Consider the following 10788-nt stretch of genomic DNA (forward strand, 5'->3'; position numbering starts at 1 on the left):
CATGCAAATAAAATCGTTCCATTTACAAGTAGTATAATTTGAAAATATATAGAAAAAAATAAACATATACATGAAGACCTCCCTTCAACATTAACTATTTAAAACACTGAAAAACTAGAAACTAAATGACCAGTATAAAGAAAAGTATATACTTACTTGGTTGAATAGCAAATGAGAGGAGGTCAGGAGCAATAATGAAAAACGGTTTATGACAAACATTTTTCGTTATTGCTCTTGACCCCCGCCCAAAAGGTATCTTTTCCAATCTCGTTTCAGTTTCTTTACCTATTAAACGGGGTTAATGGCACCCATCTCCAAGTACTGTTGTAAAGATATTTAATCTTAAGGATAATAACAAAGGTTGAAAACATAATTCAGTGACTAGCATATGATAATTGCTTGATAAGCAGCAGTCATAATAATTATCACTATCACATTAATCTGTACAGAGGTATAAGGCTTGAATCACATTTAGTTACACATATAACAAGTAATCTTTATAGAAAACAATAAAATGAAATTAGGGATGGAGGGGAAACAGAACCAGTGGTAGGGCTATCTTCTGAACACTAGGGGCGCTCAAAAGAGGAAATTGGTATCTATCAATACAAATGAGGCAATGAAGAAAAATGATACTGAGAAGTCAGTTCTACAGAAATCGGAATCTCAATTCCATAGCCCCCACCCACCCTCCCCCAACAGTTTTCTTTGAGTTTCCCTGCTATGGAGTTATTGAGGGGAATTAACCCATTCCTTCAAGCACACTACACAGAAAAAGGGATTTTCCCCCCTCCCTCCCTAAGGGGAAACAGAGACCAATAGACACAAAATGAGGACCTCAGTGGGACCCATGGAACCTATTACACAGGCAGGGTCTCCAACAGTCCTTTCTTACCTTGGTAGAAGATGCGCAGTCCCTTGTAGGTGAAAAATTTGCCTGACGACTTCCACGAGTGAAGAGCAGGAGAAAGCTGGGGAGGGGGGATATGCAGATAGGCCGCCAGCAGGGGCACAGCCAATAGCCCCACCTGAACCCACCACTCCCTCATCCTGTAAGAGAATCAGAGACCTGGGGTAAGCAGTCCGATGATGCTGTATGTGCTTTGACAAGCCCCAAATTGGTAAGATGGGGTGGGAAATTTCTGTATCATGCAGTGACTACCTTGCCCTCCGTATGAACCATGGCAGAAAGTTTACCAAGAAGAATGTAAGCACACCTCTCCCTGCTATGCAATCGCCATATCTGTTCACCATTCTAATTTTAAGGAAAAAAAAATATTATTTTAATATGTAATCTTCCCCCCCCTTCCCACTTTAATCCCTCGGCACCCTCCCCCCCCACTATGCTTTTCCTAAAACCTGAAGAGGTTTTTATGTAAAGTAAAAGGAAGGTAAGTATTGTGCACCTTTTCATTAGCTTTTATCAAAGCTTCCCTAGAAAAAGATGATTTCCTTCATATTTATTCTAAAAGCTCTACCACCCACCCACCAGCCCCCACCAGTAAAATGTTAAATAGATAGAGACATATATGTGTGTCATTTTTTACTAATGTTTAAAAAAGCATCACATGTCCTTAAGCAGAGAGCTGTTCTTGATTTTTTAATATTTATCAACTCTCAGACCCCAGTGAAGCCCCACTGGGTACTACCCCCTGGATCTGTGCTGAGAAACTGCTCCAGGTAAACAGTCTGTGAAAGTAAGAAGCGAGGTACACTGTGTATTTCACCATAAGCAGCTTTGTCGTGACCCACAATATCTAATCTCTTGAGAGCTCAGGGCAGCAGATTATATTCCTGCTTTTCTTAGACTCTTGAGGTAGCTCCCACGCATTTAATTTCTTAGGATTGCTACCCCCACCCTGCACACCCCTCAAAAAAAATGGGGCATACCCAACATCTGAAAATTGCTTTTGTCTTTGGAAGGAAAGCACTGGTTTGCATACCCAACATTCTCATGCCCAGGACTTCAAAGGTCCAAGTCAGTCTATTCACAATGAGGAGTGCTAATAAACAGGAATTAGAGACCATTCCCTCCGTTTCTAGTTTACGACTGCTAATAGTCACCAGGAAAAGAATTATCAGTAGAATGTAAGTTCTCTAAAATAACCAGAATGGAAATACCTTCTAAAACGAAAATAAGAGTTGTCAAGAAAATAGAGCTATAAATTAGGGAAATGAATTGTTAAAGCCCTGCTAGAGATGGCTGTGTGTATACACACCCTTCCACCATCTTGCCTGTAATCTGGCCACAATGCCCATCCATCACAAACTAATCCAGCTGACAAAATACTTTTTTTTTTTTTTAACTCTAAAACAAGTAAGGCTGTGGTCCCACAGTGCCCAAATAACCACATGCCTTAAAGGCTCTGAGCAGCGCCTCTATTTTTTGGCATCACTAGGGCAGTCTTTTTTTTTCCCCCTTTCTCCAAAGTAGCTGTCCAGAAAACAGACCCAATGATTTGGCTGCATCTTTCAAGTTAATATTATAAATGATAACCCCAAAAATGCCCCCAAACATCATTATATCACCATTTTTACCCCACAACAGTAGCAGGCTACATCCCAGTATCTACTTGAAAAATGACAAAAAGTATCAGGCTTGGATATCATTAGCTATCATCTGTCGCGTACTTCAGCTCCTGCATTTGCACGTTCACATTTCATCATTCTTCCCCCCCACACACACACACCCCCGCCCCGCTTCTCATCTCATTCATTCAGGGGTTCCAGCGGACAAATATCTGCAATGACTCAGCAGAGAGCCAGGGAGGGGCTACTAGAGGAGCCAGCAGAAGGCTCCCTGCAAGGGAGGGGATGGGGGGGATGGGGGGGACGGAGGAAGGTAGAGGGGGGTGGGGTGGAGGGGGGTGGAGGGGAGTTGAGGGAGGGAGACAGGGGGAGGAGCCACGGGGCCAACGACTGTGCATTTTCCACTCCTGGACACCCCCACCCTCTATACCTTCCTTCTCTTTCACTCCAAGAAAGAAAAGAGGCAACCTTTCAAGAAGCCGTTTTCTGGTTTAATTACTCGGTAAAAATGCCCCTAACGACATTTTAGGATTTTTAGTACGGAAGCAATCTGGCAGTCAGTAGCCAAAAGGAATTAATCATTTTTTGCCCAAAATCTCCATTACTTGATGAGCCACAAGTCAAGAGTATAAATTCAGCAAACCCAAGTAACAAACCTTCTGGAAATTAATCAACCCTTCCGAGCCTTGATTTCTTCATCTTGTAAAGAGGAAAAAATACATTTAATACCACCAAACCTGCCACCTTCCAGCATCGCGGCCAGGCTGGGAACTACTTTGTAAACCAGTGCAAACAATTCATGTGTAAGATTATGACAGTTTGATCACATCATCATTCTCACTTAGCTTCTCATTACAGAAATCTGAAAAATACTTACGCCTCGGTGATATGGAACTGCAAGTTCTAGTCACACCTATGCAGTAACTCACACGACAGCAATACCAGGGTCTTCAAATCCTAAACCGCACCACAGCGATACCGGGGTCTAGAAATCCTAAATTGCGCCACAGCAATACCAGGGTCTCGAAATTCTAAATCGTGCCAAGATGATGCGGGGGTCTAGAAATTCAAAATCACGCCAGGGAAATGCCGGGGTCTAAAAATCCTAAATCACGCCAAGGCGTCACCGGGATCTAGAAATTCTAAATCATGCCTGAACGATGCCGGGTCTAAATATCCTAAATCGCACCTGAGCGATAACAAGGTCTAGAAATCCTAAATCGCGCCAGGGCAATGCCGAGGTCTAAAAATCCCAAATTGTGCCAGGGCGAAGACGGGGTCTAAAAATCCTAAATTGCACTAGGGCAACGCCGCGGTCTAGAAACCGTAAGTCGCTCCAGGGCGAAGCCGCGGTCTAGAAATCCTAAGTCGCGCCAGGGTGACGCCAGGGTCTAAAAATCCTAAATTGCGCCACGGCGACGTTGGGGTCTAAAAATCCTAAATCGCATCAGAGCGATACCACGGTACAGAATTACCAAATCTGGGAGATATCCAGCTCAATATTCTACTGCGTGCAGGAGTGACATCCCCTCCCAAGTAGGCAGATAGGGCTCAGAGAGCAGGCAGGTGCGTCACCACCCCCCACCCCGGGTGGGGGTTTTCCCTCCATTGCGGGAGTCACGGTCCGGCAGCCCTGGCACGGACACGCAGAGTCCCCACCAGCTAACCTGCACCCTCTCCAGGACGGCGGCTTTGAGCCAGCCACACCCCCTCGCGCCTGCCGCGTGCACCCACCTGCGGAGGCGATCTCGGCGTACCATGGCCACGTCTTATCCCATGCCGCCCGGCACACCGGTTTGGAGCACTGCGCACCGCAGCGCCCGCAGCAGGGCAGGCCGGCTGGCAGCCGGGCACAGCCTGAAGCCTGCGAGGGTGGCGCCGGCCGCGGCAAGCAGCGAACAGCCACCGGGGCGTGCGCTGCGGCAATGCGCGAGGTGCGGCTGCCGCAGAGGAAGCGCCGAGATGTCCTGGTTGCCGCGGCAGTGCCGAGCGAGTGGGCACCGACTTTTAGAGCCCACCCGTGCCCCGCCCCTGGCCCGCCCACCGGCACCGCAGTGCCCCTCCCGCCACAGCCACCGCCCCTCCCCGCGGCCCCTCCCCGCAGCCCTGCCGCCGCAGCAGGGATGGAGCATCCTTCTCACAGCAGCTCCTCTAGGGGGCACCTTTAGGGTTGTCGACCCCCGCCAGCACCCCGCTGCTCCCTCACAGCCCCCCCCCCCCAGCTCCAGGTTCTGCAGCAGAAATCCTCCTCTGCTGAGTTAACGCTGCAGGAAAAGACCACAGATCCCGAAATCCCAACATACACCCCCAACTGTAGACCACCACCCACAGTCCCCCCAACCCCAGAGGTGGCCACGCGACCTCAGGTGCAGTGGGGCTCAGGGCAGCCAACTGTGGTACCTCCTCTCGGTCTGCACCACGCCCGAGGCATGGGTTCTGAACTACGCTACTACCAGTCCAAAGCAGCGGTAGTGCCCAACACCTTCTAGGTCCCTAACTATGGGTAACCAGCAAGTACACAGCCAAATAGGTAGGGAATGATAACCTCTGCTGGGACTATTACCAATCTCATCGGCTGATTCGGGGGACAGTGGCTAGGCAGCAAGAAGGGCAAAACTTGGGGGGAAAGTCTGGGTTCTCTCTCTCAACCACGGCCATGGCCACGGCTCCAGGCACGTTTCCTTTGCAGCAGCACTACGTGGCCCGCATGCCAGAGGCCCGCCGCAGCCCTCTCGAGGCACCAGCTCCCAGCAAAGGGCCCGTACCGCGCCAGAAAGAATGATCTTCACAATTATGAGACTTAAACTCCCCCTTTTTTAGATGTATGATTGAATCACAATGCAAGGGCCCCAGCGGTACAGGAAAGAGGGAAGGAATTTTCTTCTTCATCTATAATCCTTTAAAAGGCATACATTATGCCTTTGAAAAGAAAAGTGTAGAGAATCACAGTGTCTACGTTCATTTTCTGGCCATAAACTTAAACTCTGACGAACGCGCGCGCGGGATGCGAGTGAGCCAGGCAGCCCAAGCAGTGCCGGCTCCCTCCAGCGGGGGCGCTGCAGGCCTCTCCTTCCACTCACGCCCGCCAGCCCGGGCCATTCCGCAGCCCAGAGCGCAGACAAGCACAAATCGCAAAAGGCTAGTCCAGCCGAGCCCACCCAAGGCCGCCCAGCACCTAACATTGCACTGGGAGGTAAGGGCCACCAACCAGACATAGGAGAAACCACCACTTGTGAGCTGTCATCAAAACGTGTGGCGCAATCCAGGGTACACTTCTGGTGTCCGATGAACAGGGTCATGAAACGAACGCTTTTTTTAAGCACCTACAATGAGCTGAGAGCCGGGGATACAAAGATGAATGAGAAATGGCCCCTGCCCCAGAACAAGATGCTGACCATCCGGTGGGGAAGACGGACAAGAACTGACGCTGCTTAAATTTTCCCTTTAATTTCCTGGCAACATTCTGTGACAGGTTGGCCCCCTCCCCCTGACATGTAAGGCCCTCAAAGGCCGAGCCCAAGTATTATTCACCTTTTGTATCCCCAGAGTCCGCCACAGTGCCAGCCACAAAGCAGACCCCTAATAAATACTGCATGAATAAGTACAAGAATTTGAGGGCGCACAGGGGAGGAAGTAATTAAGGGGATGGGGGAGGGTTGTCTTGAATGATGAATAGACGTTTACCGGAGAGACAAAGAGCATTCCAACCAGAGGGGACGGCATTTGCAAAGCACCGGAGGCACAGGACTGCACAACCTTTGGGGAAACTGCAAGTCCTCTGGGTCGGGAGCCAACAGGCAAAAAATTAGGCTACAGATGAGTATTTCATCCTAAGGAGTTTGGAATTTGTCCTAAAGAAAATGAGAAGCCACAGATGGATGCAAACCCTTTATGGACTTAATTGGTTACTTACCAAAATATAAGTTACTCCCTTTAACAGTAGAGGATTACCTATTAAGGACTGAATTAATTACTTAGCAAAATTTAAGTCAGTCCTCTCAATGGAGTAAAGGTCTTCCCATTTTAATTAAGACAACAATAACAACCTTTGCATTATTTTCTTTTCGTATTTGTTGTCAATGGAACCAATGAGTCCTATGGATTCCACACTTTCATTCTCACCACACCAGGAGCACCAGCACCCAAGATGAAGGCACTTTTGTATTTAATGGACTGAGCACTCACAAAGGATCTTACTCTGAAAGCCACAGAACAAGTGGGCAGATAGGAGAAACTGCTGGGGGGAGGGGTGGAGAGGGGACCAAGGAAGCTCATGAAGACAACGGGAATTTTAAGTCCGGCGCTCGAGAGAAACAGAGTGGCTAGGAAAAACTTCCTTGGAGAAGGAGGCATCGAGGGTTGAGGACTTCAAACCCGGAACTTGCGTAGGCGAAGAAAACATTCCCGTTCGGAAGACCCTCCCGTGCAGAGGCAAAGGAGTCTGAACAATGCAGAGGATACTATGAGAGGTCGGCTTCGCTAAAGCCGGGAATTTGCTCTCCAAAGTCGAGGGAGAAAATGCTAGCAATAATGCCCCAGGCGCCAAAGGGTTAATGAATTTCCTAAATGTGCCTGCCTTATTTCCAGAAAGAAGCTTCCTCCACCAGGGAGAATCTAGCCCAAGGTATAAAATAGCCCAAGCGCCTGAGAAAACATGTAACCATACATAAATCCAAAGTCTGCCTCCGGCTCGCTCTCAGTACACTCTTTCAGTTCTTGGATACAGACACCACACTCCACCGACATCCCATGCAGTGCATTCCCTCAACCAGCGGCTTATCAGACACTCCTGTCACATTCCAATTCTAAGATGGTCCCACATAACAAGACCTTGGATTTGTGCAAAAATTAGTGTCGAAAGCTCAGCATTCATTGTACAACAGCGGTATGAGATCAGCGGGGCTGGTACCATACGTTCAATAATCATATTTTTCTAACCCCGGTCTGAGACTCGTCCTATGACAAGCACAAGGATATTTAGAAGACAATGAGACAGAACTGGGACTGCCACTTCGAAGAGTCATCTATAATTATCGATTCCAATAAATGGAAGAAGTTCGACATGGGAGAAATTTGGTTGAACAGCTGCACGTGTTAGACACTTAAGGCTTTAGGTGACAGTGAGTCAACGTGATATGGCTCCAAAAATGCCATTGTAGACTGCAGAACGTCATTAGAGAAGCACCGGGAATAAATTAATCCTCCTCTATTTTGCTAGTCAGACTTCACAGAAAGTATTTTATTCTGTTTTACAAAGCAATTTAAGAGACACATAAACAGGAATTTGTTCAGATCACCTAAAATGCATTGCAAATTATGTCACTGAAGGTATAACTGCTCTCATATTTTAAGCGCGGATCTTCACCAATTTATCCCTAATCCTTACAATAACTCAGGGAGAGGATTATCTTCATCCACATTTTGCAGAGGAAGATACAGCAGCTCAGAGCACTGAGTGTTAGTATGTAAAGGACTGGGAACTGAACACAGATGTGTCTGGCTCCAAAGCGTTCTTTCCACTACCCCACACTGCCTCCCTGTTTAAAATAACCGGGCATGTTTAGTTGGAAGAAAAGAAGCCTTGTGGAGTAAGTGGAAGAAGGAAATGTGTTAGCAGTCCTCAAATATTTGTGGAAGCAGCATTAGACATTTTATTCTGTATGGCTCCAATGAGTGCAAATTGTAGAGAAACAGATGTCGATTCAACATAAAGAATTTTCCAACAGTCAGGTCTGTCTGGAGAGACTGAGTGGCTCAGCCATTTTGGGACGTGACAAGTTCCCCGTCACTAGGGGCTGGGTAACCCTGTGGCAGGTATTCAAGCTCTGGAAGAACGCAGGAATGACCTTAAAGGTTTTTTTCCCATCTGACAGAAACTAAGGATCAGAGAGGAATTGGAACTTGGCCAGCGTGACCCCTCTACTGAAGGGTCAGATCCAGAACTAGGTCTTTCCCTGGGTGTTCCTCAGCGCACAACTCTTCGTACAACATGATGTTTCATGCCAAGGGCAACACAAATTGAAATCATCAATACAATCACATAAACCTCCCTGTCAGCCAAATGTAATCAACATATCCCCAAAGTGACTGGTGTTTTCCTCTTCAGGCTCATTTTTGGGTAAAAGTCTTTGGCTGCAAAGAGCTCAAAAGATGTGTGGTAGAGCAGCAAAAGCTGAATAATCTGTTAACCAGATAAAATGAACCTAAGTGACAGAGAGCTGTTCCTATAGACTACAGTGTCACTGGACCCCCCTAAAGTATCTTGACACACCCTCTGCGTTACTGGGCACATCCCATAACCCCACACCTGGTCCTATCCCACTGGTCCATACCTAGAGTACATCTTACACACTCACACAGATAAGATAAATAGGTTGAAGGATTCGAAATAAAATTGTCTCTTGCATTTTTATAGCTCTTTGCCTTTCACATATATTACCTCATCTGACGCTCACCACAGTCCTCTAAGGAAAACAGCTACTTTCTTTCAGACAGACGAGCAATTTCCTAGCTGCCTGGGGAAGAGAAGACTACCGTACACAACTCACTTTTTTTTTTTTTTTAACTCCTTTCCACAGATTATTCCCCCAGCCTGGATGAGTCAACCCCGAAGCAGGTGTTTCGCTTTTCCTCGATTGCTATCATCACCTCACACCTTCTTCAGCTGTCCTCCCCCACGGTGCCCTCCAGTGCCCCCACCCACGCTACTCCTGCGGCGCTGCCTCCCGAGTCCCGTTACTACCACACTTGCCTGACCCCGCCCCGCGAGTGGCTCCAACTCCCAGGGCAAACTACCCTCCCTGCGCCGTGTGGCCGCGTCCCCGCACCCCACACTCGCCCAGGCCCCTGTGGCTGCCACATTCCCGACCACGACCACTACGGCTGTCCCGGAGTGGGAGGCACAGCCTCCCAGGAACTCGAGTCCCGGTTCCCTGGAGGGGCGGTGGGACGGTCAAGCCGACTGACGTTGCAATGGGAGTCACGCCGAGGGCGAGGGTTAGGGAACTTTTGTGTTCTCGGCCGACCCCGAGGTTCTGGGAGATGACGACCGAGGACCTCGCCCACGTGGCCGTGTGGCGCGCACACCTCGTGCAGCCACCCACGAACCCCAGCGTGGTCCTGCACGCCCCAGCATAACCTCACGCCCTCCTGGGCCATTGTCACTCAAAGCCTGGTCCCCAGGGTGGGCGTGTGCTCCACGCACACTATCCACATACCCAAGTGTAGCCATACCCACTCTTCGGGTGGCCTGGGAGGGTGAGGGTGGAGGGTCACTTCTCCCCCGCCCGTCTCTTACCTGATTCAGGTAAGACCTGGGCTACAAGACTCCATGTTTGGGGAAAACGGTTGCGCATGCGCTTCCTGCGGCCAGAGGTTCTGGGCCTTACCCCCAGTCCCCAGGGAAGACCCGACCAAGCCACCGAATACCCGGCTCTGGGCTAGAGCGTCGCCACCTCCGTGCACCCGCCCGTCGCCCCCAACCCAACCTGTGCAGCGGCCTTCTCCCTGCCGGGCGTCAGCGCCACCTATTGCAAAGGGTATGAAATGGCAGGCTGTGCCTTTGAGAAGAATCTAATGGATTGGATAAATGAGAATAAAATTTTATAGGGCCTCATCTTTTATGTGATAAACTGAAGGCCAAAGGACTGATATTTGGGTAGTTATTAACTGTGTAGAGATCTTTGGTGAGCCTTCTATATCTCACCCATTCATAGAACCTAACCACTCTTAACTCCCTAAAGGCTCCCCAGTCTACATCTCCAGCCCTGTCCTCTACCCCAAACTCTAGATGCATATTTTCGCCTGCCTTGTGCTCATCTTCACATGAATGCGCACACACATCTAATACTCAACAAGGGCTAAGTTAAATTCAATAGCCTTTCTCCATGTCCTCCTTCCCACACTACGAACGGACTCCTGAGAACCTGTGTTTCCTTCTATATTCTCTATCTTGGTTAATGACACTACCATCTACTCCAGTCTCCCACACACAATCACCAATACCTGTGACATAATGGAATGAGGCTAAAGAGCCTGGCAGCTTTGGGTATAGATGCCAGCAAATTCCTTCCTTCCCCCTCCTTTTCATTTTACCTCCCAAGTGTCTCTTGAATTCGTCTGGCTCTCCTCTGTTCCCACTACTGTTTGTCCTTATTCAGGTCTCAGTATCGCTCACCTGGACTACTGCCTTCTAATTGGTTTCCAGGTCTCCACCATCACATCTTTCTAATTCATCATTCACACACCTGCCAGTGATTT

At 48.6% G+C, this 10788-nt stretch overlaps 1 protein-coding gene across 4 annotated transcripts in view; it reads right to left on the minus strand.

The window, feature by feature from the left end:
- The window catches only part of MEST (mesoderm specific transcript), a 63151-nt gene extending 53215 nt beyond the window's left edge, over positions 1–9936 (minus strand). For 3 of the 4 annotated variants that reach the window (XR_015723868.1, XM_045792637.2, XM_045792636.2), the window contains exons 1-2: positions 4264–4508; positions 896–1050 (exon numbers count right to left, since the gene is read on the minus strand). Coding sequence is in view for 3 of the 4 variants with exons in the window: in XM_045792637.2 (XP_045648593.1) it covers positions 896–1050; positions 4264–4289 (181 nt within the window). In the remaining variant the exon portion in view is untranslated. Of the gene's footprint in view, positions 1–895; positions 1051–4263; positions 4509–9826 lie in introns of those variants that run through there. The other variant, XM_087860828.1, reaches the window with a different exon arrangement.
- Between the last annotated feature and the right edge of the window lie 852 nt (positions 9937–10788).

Source organism: Ursus americanus, chromosome 3, assembly GCF_024610735.1.
Source record: "Ursus americanus isolate L20-20 chromosome 3, mUrsAme1.1.p, whole genome shotgun sequence".
NCBI lineage: Eukaryota > Metazoa > Chordata > Mammalia > Carnivora > Ursidae > Ursus > Ursus americanus.